Below are 18,457 nucleotides of genomic sequence, written 5' to 3' on the forward strand. Positions count from 1 at the left end.
GAACCATCGGACGGAAGATCTTCCTCTCTGTCTCTCCTCCTCTCTGCATATCCGTCTTTCAAGAAAAATAAATACATTAAAAAAAAAAACAATTCATATTTTTAATCATGAAATCTTCTACCCAAAATAAAATGTAGGATGTTGAGAGAGCATTTGCATTTATCAATGTGGTACCCCGACCATCCTACTTCTGCCCTTGGTTTGATATGATTATGGTCCTAAAACTTGAGTTTGTCATTCCTTTCCTCTTCGTAGCTTTATGGTTTATTGTGTCTGTTTAATATGTGTATAATCGTTGATAACTGTATCTTTTCTACTCCTTTTCTCACTGGCACATCGCAGGATTCAACTGTATTGTTGGATTGCTAGTCATTCACTTTGACAACCATTGCCCTCTCTAATTGTGTGACTCTGTAGCAGTGTGTTAGAGTGTCTGCCCCGTTCCTGTCCTTTTCTCTTCCTGGTAATTTTTTTTAAATTTTTATTGCAAAGTCAGATATACAGAGAGAAGGAGAGACAGAGAAGAAGATCTTCTGTCTGTTGATTCACTCCCCAAGTGACCGCAATGGCCAGAGTTTAGCTGATCCAAAGGCAGGAGCCCAGAGCTTCATCCAGGTCTCTCACACGGGTGCAGGGTCCCAAGGCTTTGGACTGTCCTCAACTGCTTTCCCAGGCCACAAGCAGGGAGCTGGATGGGAAGCTCCCTGTGCAAGAAAGGGAGCAACCCAGACCAGGCAAGAGAAAGATACCCACTGGCATACATTTGGCTTAGGTCAGGGGCAGATCAGGCTGAACCAGTTTATATCACCCACTGGGGAATCCAAGCACCAGAACAGAGTATGGGTCGAGCCAGGTTTGGTCGCAACTCATACCAGTGCACATTACAGAAAGCCAAGGTGAAGTGAGCCGTACCAGATGTGCCCGCAGCACCCAACCAGCACATGTGAGAACCAGGGAGAGAGAGGGCAAAGCCGGCAGGGGGAATGTGGGCTCCCCTGTTGGACAGCCACTCCCACTGGAGAGCATGAGCTGGGATGGGGGCAGACCAGACCAGGCAGGGATACAACACCTGTGAGCCTCATGTGAGCTAGATCAGGGAAAAACCAAGCTGGGCTGACTATTACGACTGGTGCAAGCATAAATTAGAGTGGGTGAGGATTGTTTGGGCTTAGCTGCAGCATCAGCTGGCAGAGGCTGGCACTGGGGGCTAACTTTGTCAAGTTAAACTCCAGAACCACCTGCAGAGTGCATAATCTGGGAGTGGGGCTGGACTAGTAGGGAAATAGTGGACACCTCCCTCTTAGTGGGTTACCACTCCCATTGGAGAGCATGAAAACCAGGACTGGGGCAGGGGTGGCTAGACAGAAAGGCAACTGCCAGTATGTGTGTAGGCTGGATAGTCGGGCTGGATGGGTTGAACTAGGCTTCAATGCCCATTGACATGTATGAGAGCTAAATGGGATGTGGGACAGACTGAACAAGTCTGCGGTACATAGTGGCAAGCATAGGAACCAGGGTAGGGGGCAGTCCTGGTGGGGGTTAGAGGGAGTCACCCTGACTAGGCTGCAGCTCCCACTGGTTTGCGTGATGGCTGAGTATGAAGTGGGCATGATCAGGCTGGACTGCAACAACCATTGGTTCAACTGGAAGAAAGGGCTGGAAACAGAACTGACCCAGAAATTGCAACCACCAGCATGTGCATAAGCTGACTGGGACTGTGCCGGACCATGTACTGGCAAAACACATACAAGAGTCAGGTCTGAATCACCTCAGATAAAGTTTCTCTGGAAATCTCTCCAACTGAATTGCTGATCTCAGAACCCCAACCATGAGGAGACTATGTCAGCCAGTGGATTCTGAATAGATTTCATCGTGCTTGGAACAGCGAGATTGGCAGCAATTCAAAACTGTTAAACTATCAAATCTGCTTCAGCAGGACCCTCAGAGTGCGCCTCACATTGGGAACCTGGGATGGGTGGGAGGCTGGGTGGGGCTTCTTCCTTTGTTTCTCCCTTACTCCAGATACAGAAAAAATATATATATATATTAGTGTGGAAACAATGGTCTTACCCACTTTCCTGTAACCCTTGACCCTTTGTGCCCTTACCAACTATGTAAGATTATCAAAATAAAAAAATCCTCCCTTAAAAAAAAAAAAGAAAGAAAAGAACTGGCACCCCTATGATATCCCTGTGCATGCAAGGCAAGGACTTTAGCCACTAGGTTATTGTGCTAGTGGCTAAATATTTCAACTAGCTGGTTTGACTCTGTTGCATCCATATTGGCTAAGAGCCCAGCATGTGGTTTTAGCAGGTTCCTTGTGTTTTCTGTAAGGGCTGCAGGAGCTGCAGTGGCTTGTCCAGGCTGGGGCTATCACTTTGCAAGTGTCTTCTTTGTGGAGCTGAGCACAGAGCTGCCAGCAAGAGGCTGACTAACGAAGACGTTCACCCACCAACGCTGGGTGACCACAGAAAGCCCTTACCTTCAATGAGGATGTCTGATGGCAGGAGAGGGGCAGCGGAAAATGTGGGTTCCTTGGTGACTGTTCCTTGCTTCCCTGGTGGAAGCTGGCAAAGGCAGGGACTAGGATCATGAACAGTCGGAATAGAATTCCCTTGAACCATGCCTCCAGCAACAATTTGAACCTGAGTCCCCTCCGCTTAAGGACGTGACTCCAAGAGTGCAGAAGTGGCACTGTGAGACATCTGTGAGGCCACTGCCACCTTGGGGGACACTCACTGTGGGGGAGCCAGCCATCAAGACAGAGAAGCAGTCAGAGGGATGCACCCTATCCAGAAACACCCAGTGGAGAAGCTGCGTGGACAGGAATTGAGGCCCTCAAGTGGCAGGCAGCAGCAGACACCAACCATAATCCTCTAGGGAGCAGTGACATCCTCACGCGTTAAAATGCCCCACCCCACATAGAGCTCAGCTAACCAAAGCTCTCAGCCGCAGAGTCCCACAAATTTGTCCTACAAATTTGCAAATTTAGGACAGGTGAGGAAGCTGAGACCTGGAGACAGTAAGTTGACAGTAAATGGAGAAGCCAAGATTTGAACTTGAAGAACATGCTGCTCTTCACCTTGACTCTACCCTTCAAATTGCCTAGAATCTATTTCTTCCCCCTTGCACTTTGAGAATGCCCTCAGTGACTCAGAACATGACTCAGTAATCTGCTTCCCCCAACTGAGGGATTGAATCAGGAGAACAATGCCTCCACTGAAGACACAGCCTCAGCCATGCCCTAAAAATAGCACCCTCAGAAAGGGAGAAACTGAGCTAAAGATTGGCAAGTGGAGTCTGCCCAAGAGAAAAGCCTGGCTTGAGACCTAAAAAAACAAAGACTATGTTACACATCAGTTTTGGAGTTCAAGAACCAGCCCCATTATGGGAATCTCAGCACTACAGGCTAGAGCCTAGCCTGTTATAGTACCAGACACCAGATGCAGTTTGAAAATTATTGTGCCCTCCACAATTGATGTGTTGAGACTGAATCTCTTTGGTGTTGGTATTAAGAGACAGGGCCTTTAGAGGTTGGCGGAGTCATGAGGGTTCTCACCTCACCAATGGGGCATGCTGGGTCAAATGACCAGAGGGAGCTCGACCTTCAGTCACAGCAGGAAGACACATCGACAAGTCACCACCCTGGGAGCAGAGAGCAGCTCCCAGCAGACACTAGCGCTGGCTCTTGGATCTTGACTGTACGGGACCACAGGAGAGAAACACCCCTCAGCGTGTGGTGTCCTGTGATCCCAGAATTGTGTGTTGTGGCCCACATGGACAAAGGCAGATGTCTTTAATTTGTTGTAAACATTCCAAAATGAAATCAGAATCACTCCTTAGGGTATAGTACAAGCAATCCCCAGCTTAGGATGGGTTGACTTAGCATGTTCCCAATTAGGACACGTATGTGCATCTGGGAGAAAGTGTCCTTGTACTTGAGAATTCTGACCTTTTCCCACGGCACCATACCCTCTCCCCCTGCACCGGGCAGCAGGGCAGCAGCAGGCAGCCAGCCCCGCCATCCTGGCGGACACCCTGGGGTGCTGTGTGGCTGAACTGACGGTCAGTAGGTCAGGTGAACCAAGGGCATCTTCAGAGTTGATGGTAGTTTCCCTTCACCATGGGCTTATCCCATCATGAGTCCAGGAGTGTTAGTGCTTGCAACAAAGAAAGCAAACAGGCTTTGCAGTCTCCCCTCTGCTCCCCCGCCCTGTGAAGTTAGGCGGGCTGTGAGTTAAGAGGAGCACAAAGCTCTCTGGGCAAATAATTAGGATCATGTACTTGGGGAGTTTTGTGTAGGTTTCACCACAAGATGCTGATTTCCCCAAAATCTGCACTAGGGACTGAAATGCTAAGGTGTTTTGTTTGTTTTGCTTTTTATAATATAGAGAGGATCAGAAAGGGCCAGGCCACAGGGAGCTGAAGTTCGGCTCAGTTCCATCCATTGAAGCCAGTTGCAGAAGAAACAGCAGATGGAAGATCTTTCTGTCTCTCCTTTCTGTAAAATCTGCCTTAAAAAAAAAAAAAAAAAAAAAAAAAAAAAGCAGAGCAGTTAGGACCCAAACCAACAAACCACCAATCTAATATGAGATGCTATTGTTTCAGTCAGTGTCTTAACCCACTACATCACAATACTGACCCCATCATTATTTCTTTTAATGTTCATTTACTTATTTATTTGAAAAGTAAAGAAAGACAAAAACAGAGTTTCTGTTTCTGTCTACTGACTCACTTCCCAAATGCCTATCCTGTCTCAGGCTGGGCCAAGCTGAAGCCAGGAACCTAGGATTTCGTTTGGTTTCCCCAGGTGGGTGTTGGGGACCCAACCACTGGAACCGTTGCTGCCACCTCCCAGAATCTGATTTGGAGTCATGAGCTGGGGCCAGGAGTCCTACAGATAGGCCATCCTGGGGCATAGCTGTCTTTTTTTTTTTTTAAGATTTATTTACTTTTATTACAAAGTCAGATATACAGAGAGGAGGAGAGACAGAGAGGAAGATCATCCGTCCGATGATTCACTCCCCAAGTGAGCACAACGGCCAGTGCTGTGCCGATCCGAAGCCAGGAGTCAGGAACCTGCTTTCCCAGGCCACAAGCAGGGAGCTGGATGGGAAGTGGAGCTGCTGGGATTAGAACCAGCGCCCATATGGGATCCCAGCGCTTTCAAGGTGAGGACTTTAGCTGCTAGGCCACGCCGCCGAGCCCCATAACTGTCTTAATAGTAAGCTAAATACCTGCTCCCCATCGTTCTCTGGGTTACTGCTGCTCATTCCATTTGACTGACACATCAGGAGAAGGTAGATATTTTCATTTGTTCCATGAAGACATAATCTTTGGGTCCAGCATGATAGTATAGCAGCTAAAGTCCTCGCCTTGCACGTGCCTGGATCCCATATTGACACCGGTTCTAATCCCGACAGCCCTGCTTTCCATCCAGCTCCCTGCTTGTGGCCTGGGAAAGCAGTCGAGGACGGCCCAAAGCCTTGGGACCCTGCACCCGCATGGGAGACCCAGAAGAGGTTCCTGGCTCCTGCCTTTGGATTGGCTCAACTCTGGCCATTGTGGCCACTTGTGGAGTGAATTATCGGTTGGAAGATCTTCCTCTCTGAATGTTTAACTTTTCAATAAAAAAGAAATAAATCTTTTAAGAAAAAAGACATTATCTTCTATTGACTTCCTATATAAGCTGAGAAATTTTTCAATCTAGAGAGAAAACCAAGATTTTGAAAGGCCCAGCGCCATGACCTAGTGGCTAAAGTCCTTGTCCTGAACTCACCGAGATCCCATATGGGTACTGGTTCTAATCCCGGCAGCTCTACTTCCCATCCAGCTCCCTGCTTGTGGCCTGGGAAAGCAGTCGAGGACAGCCCAAAGCCTTGGGACCCTGTACCCACATGGGAGACCTGGGGGAAGTTCCTGGATCCTAGCTCCCGGCTCCGGATTGGCACAGCACTAGCTGTTGTGCTCACTTGGGGAGTGAATTATCGGACGGAAGATCTTCCTCTGTCTCTCCTCCTCTATGTATATCTGACTTTGCAATAAAAATAAATAAATAAAGTGTTAAAAAAAAGTCACAAGTAGGAGTACCAAAGGGACACCCCTCCCGCCAAGCTAGTGGCTTGCTATTTTGTTTAAAGATTTACTTATTTTTATTTTACTTATTTTTATTGGAAAGTCAGATACACAGAGAGGAAGATTTTCTGTCTGCTGGTTCACTCACCAAATGCTCACAACTGCTAGAGCTGATCTGATCCAAAGCCAGGAACCAGGAGCTTCTTCTGGGTTTCCCATGTGGGTGCACGGTCCCAAGGCCCTGGGCTGTGCTTAACTACCCTCCCAGGCCACAAGCAGGGAGCTGGATGGGAAGCAGGGCTGCCAGGACACGAATCGGCACCCACATGGGATTCTGGTATGTGCAAGGCAAGGACTTTAGCCACTAGGTTACCGTGCCAGGTCCTAATAGCTTATAATTGACAGGAGTTTATTCCTCTGTCAAGCAGCAATGACATGTGATTGCTTAGGGTGCTTGCCATATTCAGCAACAGCTTGCAAGCTGGAGTCATAGATCAGCTCTGGGGACAGGTGCTACGGCACAGCGGTTAGGGCCTCATTACCTATCAGGATGCTGCTCACACAGGAATTGTGACTGCTCCACTTCTGGTGCAGTTTCCTGCTGATGCTCCTAAGAGGCAGATGACAGCCCCAATGCTTGCATTCCTGCTGCTCACAGAGGAGACCTAGATGGAGTTCCAGCCTCCTGGCGTCAGCCCAGCCCAGTCCCAGCTGCTGTAGGCATTTGGGGAGTGAACCAAAAGATGGAAGAACTCTTGCTCTTCCTCTCTCTCTCTCTCTCTCTCTTTTTCTTCCCCTCTCTTTCTCTCTTACTCTGTCTTAAAAATAAATAAACAAACAAACAAACAAACAAACAAATAAATAAATAAGGCCCGTCAGCGTGGCCTACGGCTAAAAGTCCTCACCTTGAACGCGCTGGGATCCCATATGGGCACCGGTTCTAATCCCGGCAGCTCCACTTCCCATCCAGCTCCCTGCTTGTGGCCTGAGAAAGCATTCGAGGATGGCCCAAAGCTTTGGGACCCTGTACCCGTGTGGGAGACCCGGAAGAGGTTCCTGGTTCCTGGCTTCGGATTGGCACAGCACCAGCCGTTGCAGTCACTTGGGGAGTGAAACATCGGACGGATGATCTTCCTCTCTGTCTCTCCTCCTCTCTGTATATCTGACTTTGTAATAAGAAATAAATAAATAAATCTTTTTAATAAATAAATAAATAAATAAGTTCTGGGGCCAGCATTATTGCAAAGCAGGTGAAGCTACCACTTGCATTGTTGGCATCCCATGTGGGTACTATTTCATGCCCTGGCTGCTTCCTACTAATGGCCTGGGAAAAGCAGTGGAAGATGGCTCTTATGTTGGGGGCCCTTCCACCCATGTAGGAGTCCCAGATGAGTCTTCTTGCTCCTGGCTACAGCCTGGTCCAGCGCTGGCCATTGCAACTATCTGGGGAGTGTACATCAGATGGGAAGCGCTCTCTCTCTCTCTCTCTCTCTCTCTTTGTAACCCTTTCTAAATAAATAAATAAATAAATAAATAAATAAATAAATAAATAAATAAATAAATAAATAAATAAATAGATTTTAGGGCTGACATCATGGTGTAGCAAGTCAGCCCATCACCTGCAAAACCAATATCCTATGTGGGCACCAGTTCATTTTTCAGCTGCTCCATTTCTGATCCAGTTCCCTGTTACTGCGCCTGGGAAAGCAGTGGATGATGGCCCAAGTGTTTGGATCCCTGCCACCCAGGTGGGAGACCTGAAAGAAACTCCTGGTTCCTGGCTTTGTCCTGGCCCTGCCCTACCTGTCTCAGCCATTTGGGGGAAATTAGCAAATGGAAGATTCTCATCTCATTCTCTCTCTTTCAAGTAAATGAAGAGGCTTAAAAACATCTTTTAAAAGTCGGTTTCTGACCATAGCTAGGAAAGAGGAAGGAAGAGATGGAAAAGTGTCAGCACTCCTAACAGTTCCATGAGCGACACTGAGGTGGCAGACGTCACTTCTCTTGACCCTCCAATGTTCATGTGACCACATAAAACTGCCAGAAGCCCCAGCCAACGTGTAAGGGAACTTCAAAAAGTTGAAAAGCAGAATTGAAAGGCCCAGTCTATTTTGACGTAAAAAGAATTGAAACTCACCCATTCCTTATGTTTTCTCCACGGAAAATTCACTTCGTCATTTTAAAGAATGGAAGTATAAATATTTCTTTATTTTTGAAAGATAGAGTAACAGAGAGGGGAGAGAGATCTGCCGTCTGTTGAAACTTCTTTCTGCAACAGTGGGCCAGGCTGAAGCCAAGAGCCTGGTACTCGATCCAAGTCGCCCACACTGGTGACCAAGACCATTAAGTCTCGAGCCATCAAGGACACACACTTGTGCCTCTCAGGATGTATGATGACAAAAAGTTGGATTATTAGCAGAGCAGGTGCTTTGCTGGGGGTGTAGGCATCACAAAGCAATATCTTTACTACCCCCAAACACCTGCCAACCACACTATCTTTCAATTCAGTTTTTCCAGGAACTTGTTGAAGTCCCTCATAGTTACTGTGTGGCCATGTGTTTGATTCCCCCACACCTCAACACACTCATACGCACACACACACACACATTATTGTTGGGAGAAAATGATCAGTTGACAGGAACACAAAATCATTACGAGCTTTTACAGACTGGCAAGAGAAAGTCTTCTGTGTGTTGCAGGTGGATGGGAAGCAGTGAAGGTGGCAGGGCCAGCTACGCTGCAGGTACGAGGCTAGATGACATGTCTTCTCTCAGCCAATTTTAAAACATGCGTAGCCCACTTTCAATCCTTCATTGATGAACTAGTTTGCTTGTCTGTTTTAAACTGTGATTGAATCCTGTGCTCCTCCCATCTGACCCACTCATGTCTGTCCCCTTACTCGCTGGCCGCTGGCCCCTCTCCCCCTGTATCACTTTCAGGATTAGCAAGAGATCTTGTTCATGTTCTCTCCTGCCCATGTCCTCCATGGGGCCTTCATCAAAGCCCGATCTTCCAAAATGGCGAGCTACATAAAACTTCTGTCCTCGTAAGACAATCATGGTAGGAACAACAAAAAAATAACTGGTTACAAAATAGTCAAGCACATGCTTGACATGTGATATCTAATTTTAGTTATTTTTCTAATTTTCTAAAAAAATAAGGGGTTGTATCATCATACTGGGTGCTCTCAAGTCTTGACAAATATTTTAGGGGCTGGCATTTTTGCATAGCGGGTAAAGCTGCCACCTGTGATGCCAGCTTCCCAGGTGGGTGCTGGTTCTTGCCCTGGCTGCTACACTTCCTATACAGCTCCCTGCTAATGGCGGCCTGGGGAAAGGAGCAGAGGAAGGCTCAAGTGCTTGGGTCTCTGTAGCCACATTAGAAGGACCTGGAGGAAGTGCCTACTTCTTGCTTCAAATGGGCTCAGCTTTGGCTATTGCTTTAATTTGAGGAGTGAACCAGAGGATGGAAGATTTCTGCCCCTCTTCTTTCTGTATAACTCTGCCTTTCCAATAAAAATAAATACATATTTTATTTTATTTTTTTAAAGATTTATTTATTTTTGTTGGAAAGGCAGATATATATACAGAGAGGAGGAGGGACAGAGAGGAAGATCTTCCATCTGGTGATTCACTCCCCAAATGTCCGCAACGGCGGGTGCTGTGCTGATCTGAAGCCAGAAGCCAGGAGCCAGGAACTCCCTCCAGGTCTCCCACATGGGTGCAGGAACCCAAGGCTTTGGGCCGTCCTTGACTGCTTTCCCAGGTCACAAGCAGGGAGCTGGATGGGAAGTGGGGCCACCAAGATTAGAACCAGCACCCATATGGGATCCTAGCACATTCAAGGTGAGGACTTTAGGCACTAGGCCACGGCACCGGGCCCGTAAATACATATTTTAAATAATTTTAAAAAATGTTTAAAAGTCATCTGAAGGGCCAGTGTGTTTAATTAACTGGCTAATTATCTACCTTGAAGTACCAATATCCTATATGGGCACCAGTTCATGTCCTGGCTGCTCTTCCTCCCATCCAGCTCCTTGCTTATGGCCTGGGTAAGCAGCAGAGGATGACCCAAAGCCTTGGGACCCTCCACCTCTGTGGGAGACGCAGAAGCTTCTGGCTTCAGATCAGCTCAGCTCCAGCTGTTGCTGCTCTTTGGGGAGTAAACTAGTGGATAAAAAAATCTCGCTTGCTCTCTTTCTCTGTGTGTAAATCTGCCTTTCAAATAAAAATAAAATAAATCTAAATAAAAAAAAAACTATTAACAAAAGAAAAAGTACAAGCAGGGAGCTCGATGGGAAGTGGGGCTGCCTGGATATGAACCAGCACCCAAATGGGATCCTGGCACTTGCAAGGTGAGGACTTTAGCCGCTAGGCGACCACACCAGGCCCTTCCTTCTAATTTTAAAAGATTTATTTGTTTATTTGTTTGAAAGGCATCAACAGAGGGGGTGGAGAAGAGAGAGGGAGAGAGAGAGAGAGAGAGAAAGAGAGAGAGAGAACACTTCCCAAATGGCTGCATTGGCTGGGAACTAGCTAGACCAAAGCCAAGCACCAAGAACTCCATCTGGGTCTCCCACATGGATGGCAAGAGCCCAAGGACAGAATGGGAAGAGAGGAGCTGGTATTTGAACCATCTTTCTGGTATGAAGTGCCAGCTTCATAGGAAACAGCTTAGCCTGCCACACAGTAATGTCCCCATCCTATTTTTTTAAAAAATTTTTCTTGTTTTACCCCCAATTTCTTGAGTTTAACACTTAGCTCAATATTGTCTATTCTACCATAATGTATTCTTTTATGAATATTTATTTATTTGAAAGGCAAGATGGCAGGCAGATATTCCACCTGCTGGTCCACAACAACTGGGTCTAAGTCAGGTCAAAGCCAAGAGTCAGGAACTCCATTTCCTGTTGTCCACACAGGTGGCCTGAGTTCAGGGACTTGAACCAACAGCTGCCCTCCAAGGTACATTAACAGAAAGTTGTATTGGAAACTCAAGAGTAGCCAGGACTCCAACTAGCACTCTGATATGTGAAGCAGTGGCTTAACCACTGTGCCACAACACCTATTGCAGCTATTATAAGAATATTCTGTTCGCTGCCTGGCATGCCAGCAATCCATACGGACACCTGCTCGGATCCTGGCTGTTTCACTTTCCATCCAACATCCCTGCTAATGGCCTAGAGAAGCAGCAGAGGTTAGCTCCTGTACCCACATGGGGGACCCAGCTTCAACCCAGCCCAGGCCATCGTGGCTATTTGGTGAGTAAACCAGCATATGGAAGCTCTGTATGTGTGTATGTCCAATTCTGGTTACAAATAAAATAAATAAATCTTAAATAGAAAACGAATATTGGGTTTGGCATGATGGCTAAGTCACTAAATCCTTGCCTTGCATGTGCTGGGATCTCACATGGGCACTGGTTCATGTCCCAGCTGCTCCACTTCCAATCCAGCTTCCTGCTTCTGGCCTGGGAAAACAGCAAAGGATGGCCTAAAGCCTTGGGATCCTGTACCCACGTAGCAGACCCAGAGGAGGTTCCTGGCTCCTAGCTTTGGATCAGCTTAGCTCCAACGATTGTGACCACTTGGGGAGTGAACCAGTGGATGGAAGATCTTTTTCTCTCCTCTCTGTAAATCTGCCTTTCCAATAAAAATATAAAAATAAACCTTGGGCCTGACGCGGTGGCCTAGCACCTGAAGTCCTCACCTTGAACATGCTGGAATCCCATATGGGCACCAGTTTTAATCCCGGCAGCTCCACTCCCCAACCAGCTTCCCGCTTGTGGCCTGGGAATACAGTCGAGGAGGGCCGAAAGCCTTGGGTTCCTACACCCATGTGGGAGACCTGGAGGAAGTTCCTGGCTTCTGGCTTCAGATTGGCGCAGCACCAGCTGTTGTGGTCACTTGGGGAGTGAGTCACTGGATGGAAGATCTTTCTTTCTGTCTCTCCTCCTCTCTGTATATCTGACTTTTCAATAAAAATAAGATAAATGTTTTTTTTTAAATCTTTGAAAAAAAGAATTTTTAATACTCTCAATGTGCTCTAAAGGATATATTTCACTGTGACCCATACATTTTGGTGTGTAGTGGGCCAGTTGACATCCACCTGTTACCATCACCTCCTTGGCGTCAGGAGAGCCACTGCTTGGAATATCGGAGTGCCAGTTGGAGTCCTGGCTTTAATGCTGCCCTGGTGATTCCCCAAGATGCCTGAGCTCAGCACAGCTGATTTTCAACTCAGACACACAGCAAGGGTTGCCCAAGGCATTGCTAGGAGAGCCCAGTTTAAAGTCCTCTTGTCTAACAGTGTCTTCTTAACACTGGATAGATCTGAAAACTCCTGAGGAGGTTTCAAGCAACAGTGCTCACTGCTGCCAGACTCCTACCTGGACAGTGCTCCCACTGGCACGGGTGGGGGCCGGGGCATGAAGACTTCAGGGACCCCAGGGTGCAGCCAGGGACCAGTGCTGTGATTCATGTGCTCACGGCTACCAACCCCAGACTGAACCCTCTGACACCCCTCTCCCTGGTGGGCTTGAAACAGTCCTTGTCCTTCCCATGCTGTGCTGTCCTGGTTTCCATTTCTCCATCTTCTTCTAAGTGGATCTGGGGACAGAGACAGTAGCCCTGGGAGTTTCCCACGCGGCCAGAAGCCACCACGCCCCCGAACATTCTGTCTTCGCAGGAAGGTTGGGCGGGAAGCAGAAGCGCTGGTGTGGGATGACGGCCAGGATGGGCACCGTGCTGTCAGGCGTCTTCACCTTGTTGGCCGTGTACCTGTACCTCAACTTCGAACAGAAGCACCTGAGAGACAGCTACTGCCCTCCGAAAACCCAAACTCGCTACAATAGCACGGACGACGTCATCAACAAGTTCATCATTTGTCACAGCCAGAAGATCGTCTTCTACCTGTCCATCATCACCATCGTCATCAGCTGCTTTCTCCTCTACTCAGTGTATGAGAAGCTCTACAAGGGCCTGATGACCTACGTCATCTGGATCCTCTTCTACGAAACCGTCAACATCATCGTCCAGGGACTCACCAACACGGGGTTGCACAGCACGGAGGTCCGAGTCCTGCGCTGGTTTGGCTTGGTGGCTCGCGTGGTCATGCACTGCTTCTGGGCGTTCTACGTCATCACCTACGCTCACATCATCTACAAAGACCATAGCCAGGGCAACATCCTGTCCTACAACAGGCGCATCTCCATGGGGGGCGGCGATTTCTTACCACAGAAATCGAAGATCTCCATCTACCACTAGAACACACAGCGCCGGCCCTTGGCCCTTACCCAGGCTCCGGCAGCGGAGGCAGAACGAGGGGTGGGGGGAGAGGCGGTTGGCTGGTTCCTTTTTATTTATTTATTTATTTTATTGTGCTGGAGGGGTGGGATGTGTTTGGTTTTGTCTTAGCAACTAGAGACCTTTACTGCTTACTCTTTCTAGGGAATGGAGAGAGAGAGAGAAGAGAGAAGAAGAGAGTGTGATTTATAATCCCATCTGGAACCTCCTGTGCACTGAGGCTGTTTTAACTAAAAAGGCCCCTGTCGTCGATGAAAACCTTCCTGGATTGCTTTTTTAAATGGCTCCTTTTGCATATCAGTGTTTGATGTGGTGGTAGACTTTGCGATTGCTGCCTTGCTGCTTGCGTTCTGCCTGGGCTGCAGCTGAGCAGGTACCGCTCTGACCGTCCATCGGTTTAGGCAGGATGGATGGATGCCTGGCTCAGCAGAGGGGTGGGGGCTACCAGGTCCTCACAATGGGGGCCAGGCCTTGTTGTGTGCTCTGCGTAATTCCCCATGAATCATGAAGTTTTCCAGTCTGGCTGGTGAGAAAAGGCACCATTTCCGGCCCTGTGTGAACACTGGGCACAAAGAATTGTCACCACTAATCCTTCAGGGTCGCTCTTCCGCAACTCTCTGTTGCTACCCTGGCGGTAGGCGGCGGGGCGGGGGGTCCCCTCTGCTGACCACCAGTGTTTACATGGTCAGGGCATGGCGTCTCACTCCGGTCTGGTCCCCACCCCCCTGCCTGTCCTGTGAACTCTAGCCAGACTTGGAGCCCCCTCTCTGACTCAGAGCTGTCACTGGATCCCACTCCCCACCCCACCCCACCCCCAGCTGCCACAGCCTTGAGCTGAGCTACCCACAGCTTCACTTGCTCCGTCCCCCATTTTGGAGGTCAACACCTTTCCCAGCAGCCGGTATGTCTAGAATAGTTTGTGAATGTCTTTGTTTCAGGTTAGGAAGATAAAGACTGATTCCCTGAGACACTCCACCCTGGATGGGAGCAGAGTCTCCAGCCCAACAATGCTCTCACCCACTTTCCTCTAGCCCTTGACCCTTCGCACCCTAATCAAATATGTAAAAAATGATCAAAAATAATCTCTATACAGTTTTAAAAAAAATCTGCAGTCCTGGGTGGGAATAGAAAAGAGAAAAGAAAGCAGAAAGTGTATCATGAGTTTGTTTATTTCTTAAAGGGAAAAGTTTTGACATCAGAACAATGGCCCAACTCTCTGTTATGCTTCATGACTGTCCTGCTGTTAGCTAAAATACGCTTCACAAACACATCTATGCAAACCAGGGCTTAGGAATTACATCTTAAAAAGAGAAACACGGGGCACTGCGCAATGGCCTAGTGCCTAAAGTCCTCACCTTGAATGCACCATGATCCCATTTGGGCACCAGTTCTAATCCTGGCAGATCCACTTCCCTTCCAGCTCCCTGCTTGTAGCCTGGGAAAGCAGTCAAGGACGGCCCAAAGCCTTCGGACGCTGCACCCACGTGGGAGACCTGGAAGAAGTTCCTGGTTCCCGGCTCTGGATCAGCATAGATAGCACCGGCCGTTGCTCTCATTTGGGGAGTGAGTCATCAGGCAGATGATCTTCCTCTCTGTATATTTGACTTTCCAATAAAAATAAATAAATCTTAAAAAGAGAAAGAGAGAGAGAGAGAGAGAGAGAGAGAGAAACACAGGACTCTCACCTGCACCCCAGTGCTATGGCACCACAGGTAAAACTGCGACCTACAGTGCTGCCATCCCATATGAGCACCGTATGTTCTAGTCCTGGCTGCTCTACTTCCAATCCAGCTCCCTGCCAGTGCACCTTGGAAAGCAGTGGAAGACGGTCCAAGTGCTGGGGCCCCTACATGCACATGGAAGAGACCCAAAGGACACTGCAGGCTCCCAGCTTTGGACCGGCCCCACTGCAGTCATTGTGGCCATGTGAGGAGTAAATTGGAGATGGATGTCTCTGTGTCTGTCTGCTCTCTCTCTCTCCTCTCTGAAACTCTGCCTTTCAAATAAATAAATAAACCTTAAAAAAATAAAAAGAGAAAGATGGCTCAGTACACTTTGGGTGGCATTTTGCTACCCACGATCGTGAAGAATCCACAGACATTTTCTCCATGAAGGTCTAGATTGTGTGACTGAGAGTGCAAGAGAAAGAGAGTCCAGCAGGTAGCAGCTTGGACGAGGATGGAAGATGTTGGCCCCAGCAGTGAGGTTGGAGGCTTTATGGTCTAGGGGCCGGAGGTCGGGGGGAGAGGGGAGGAAACCAACACTTGCGAGGGGACACCGTGTTCTACAGAATAACCTGGATAAGCAAAAGGCACAAATGATGCTTGCAGATGGAAGATGAGCCAGTTGAGCCATTGTGCTGGCCCTTCAAAAGATATTAAATGGTCCGTTTTATGTGTGCTTTATGTTTTTTTAATTTATTAACTGAAAGGCTGCAAGCGAGGGAAAACTCTTCCATTCACTAATTCACTCCCCATATATCTGCAACAACTAGAGTGGGCCAGGCCAAAGGCAGGAGCCAGTAAATCAAATCTAGGTCTGCCATGTGGGTGGCAAGGATCCAAGCTCTTGAGCCATCACCTGCCACCTCCCAGGTTGTGCATTAGCAGGAAGCTGGCATTGAGAGAAGAGCCAGCACTCAAACCCAGGTCCTCCAGTACTGGGCACTGGGCTCCCAAACAGCATCTTCACCCCTGAGCCAAACCTGCCCCAACTGTACGGTGTGTATATTTTGTCATATTTGAGGTTGAACCAATACATAAAGTCAGGGATGGTGGTGAGTGGGGAGGGAGCCAGGCAGCCTGTGTGTGTACCCATTGGCTGGGCAGGGCCCCCTCTGACTGCCTAATGGAGAGAGGCTGGGACCAGCCGCCGGCTGCCAGCTGCCCTCTGGTTGGACCACTGGAGACGCCTCAGGCAGAAGACAGACAAGCTTCAGCATAATGCATGCATGACTATTTCTTGCCTTTCTCCCCTCATAGGCTGGCACGCCAGTGAGGTGCTTGAAGAAGAGAGAGCCTTCCTGGGTAGCCGTGTGATGTGGCAAAGAAGGCAAGCCAAGCCAAGCCCGCCCCAGCCTCGAGCCCTCCACGACAGGCACATGCCAAGCAGTGTCTGCTGTGGTTCTGAGCGTCTCTCCCTGGCCAGAACACAGCCTTGAGGGTTCAAGTGTGGCCCAGGTTGCATCTGGAGGTACACCTGCTGGGTGATCTCTGCAAGCCCTCACACTCACAGCCTTCTGCTTCCAGTCACTGCTGGCTGAGGACAGGGCCAGGGCACACCCAGGGAGCAAGGCCGGTGCAGGGTAGGGATGCTGGAGGAGAGCCAGGAATGACTCCCAGCCTCCAGCCAGGGAGCCAATGTAGGCTTCTGTCTTCAGAGAAATGCTTTCCCTGGAGCTTCCTAACTCCAGCAGGAGACCCCATAGAGTGAGGCTGGAGCTGGAACAGAGGGAGCTGAGAGCCATGTTAGGATTTAACCAAGGCATGTCTCCCACTTCCAGCCCACCAGGTCAGCACAGGGGACAGACCCCGACAGCCCCAACCACAGGCTACAGCTGGCTACAGCTGGCTACAGTGCTAAGGGAGGCTGGGGACTCCTTCAGGGCTGGCTCTGTCCGTCGAGTCACAGACTTGGTTTCCTCTCTGTCTCCCCAGGAGCCACTCCGCTAGTACAAGCTTGGGATGGCTCCTGAGCAGCTTTCCCGTATAGCGGGCCTCTTCTCCGTGCTCAACACCATCCAGTTCCTCATCTTTGATGTGAGCCAGCTCACCCACATCGGCTATGAGGACAACTACTCCATCTACCTGGAGTCCGACTCCAGTCTGGCCTCCTGGCTCATGAAATTCCACCGTAACATACGCACGGGCCTGTCGGTTGTGACCATCCTGATAGGCAGCTTCCTGGTGTTCTGCATCCGCAAGAACTTCTACCTGGGGATGCCCATCTACGTCGTGTGGATCGTTGTCTACGAGCTGGCCAGCTTCTCCATGGTGCTGTTCACCCAGGGCATGATCCGCAAACAGTTCAAGCAGCTGAGCTACCTGAACCTGCTGCTCTCGAGCTCACGCATGATCCTGCACTTCTGCTTCCTGCCATTCGTTATCAAACACACCTACTTGCTCTACAAGGACCCCAAGTCCACCTTCAAGGTGAGCCGCCTCTGGCACTCCTCCACCAGCACTGTGAACTGGCAGCCCGTTGGACCAGGGATTGTCCACAGCAAGTCAAACTGAAGAACGCCAAACAAGGCGGGTGAGGTGCGGAGGCTCAGGGCCCATTGCCCACTGGGCAATCCGGGGGTTGGTGCCTGACCTTCACACACAGTTGACCGGCGGAGAGGGAGCCCCTGGGGCAGTTCCTGCGCAGGTACGTGTCTGCGGTGCTTGTTTCAGCTGTTCATGATGTCCTTGCCTTTGAGTTGACCTCACGTTGTGACTGCTGTGTGTCTTTGTGGCTCCCTCTCAGGAGCCCCTGCTCCCACACCACGCCCCTGCTCTCTGTTTCCCCCATGGGCCATCCGCCAGGCGCTCAGTTCTGTGGAGTCCTCCATGGGCAGTGCTGTCCCACAGGGCGCTTTGTGTGCAGATGGCAACCCACTATATCCATTTGTCCGTCCGTCCGTCTGCGCTGTGCACGAGCCGCCTGTGCCTAGAGCAACCCTGGATTTGAGCTTTGGGTCTACTGCCAATTTCCATCTGCAGAGCCACAGGAGCTGGTGTTGGGGGCAGAGTGGGGCACACACGCTGCTCCTTTTGCCTAAGCTCATCTCCTCCAACTCCAGGAGACCCTTGTGCCTTTCAGAGAGCAGCTCCTGGAACTAACCGGGCAGACAGCAGAAAGGGGCTTCGTCTAAGGAAGCTGAGACTTCTCCACTGACCCGCCGTGGACTTTCTGCTCACATAGCTCCGGCTGCAGGGGGTGGGTGGCCTGCACATGGTGGGATGTTCTTGAACACCATCCCTGGCCTCCACCTGCCAATTGCCAACGGCATTCACCCATTCCCTCTCCAAATCCCACCCCCCAATCCCAAGCACATTGTGACAACCAAAGTATCTCCAGACCTTGGCCAAGTCCCCT

At 49.5% G+C, this 18,457-nt stretch overlaps 2 protein-coding genes across 2 annotated transcripts; both read left to right on the top strand.

Annotated features, from left to right (window-relative positions):
- The first annotated feature begins 1,727 nt into the window (after positions 1–1,727).
- TMEM217 (transmembrane protein 217) lies at positions 1,728–13,346 on the top strand. Its single transcript, XM_058669767.1, has 2 exons — positions 1,728–1,752; positions 12,762–13,346. Exons 1-2 carry the CDS (start codon positions 1,728–1,730, stop codon positions 13,337–13,339), a joined length of 603 nt encoding a protein of 200 aa, XP_058525750.1. The 3' UTR covers positions 13,340–13,346.
- A 3,692-nt stretch (positions 13,347–17,038) lies between these two features.
- TMEM217B (transmembrane protein 217B) lies at positions 17,039–17,740 on the top strand. The gene has a single exon (XM_058672099.1). It carries the CDS (start codon positions 17,062–17,064, stop codon positions 17,611–17,613), a length of 552 nt encoding a protein of 183 aa, XP_058528082.1. The 5' UTR covers positions 17,039–17,061; the 3' UTR covers positions 17,614–17,740.
- The last annotated feature ends 717 nt before the right edge of the window (positions 17,741–18,457 follow it).

This window comes from Ochotona princeps, chromosome 1, assembly GCF_030435755.1.
Source record: "Ochotona princeps isolate mOchPri1 chromosome 1, mOchPri1.hap1, whole genome shotgun sequence".
NCBI lineage: Eukaryota > Metazoa > Chordata > Mammalia > Lagomorpha > Ochotonidae > Ochotona > Ochotona princeps.

What these genes read in the sequence shown, in the direction of transcription:
- TMEM217B (XM_058672099.1), top strand. Translation starts at nt 17,062, where the DNA reads ATGGCTCCTGAGCAGCTTTCCCGTATAGCGGGCCTCTTCTCCGTGCTC.
- TMEM217 (XM_058669767.1), top strand. Translation starts at nt 1,728, where the DNA reads ATGTACTGGCAAAACACATACAAGA. An exon ending in CTGGCAAAACACATACAAGA is followed by an intron (nt 1,753 to 12,761) that starts GTCAGGTCTGAA and finishes CTGTCTTCGCAG; the next exon opens with GAAGGTTGGGCGGGAAGCAG.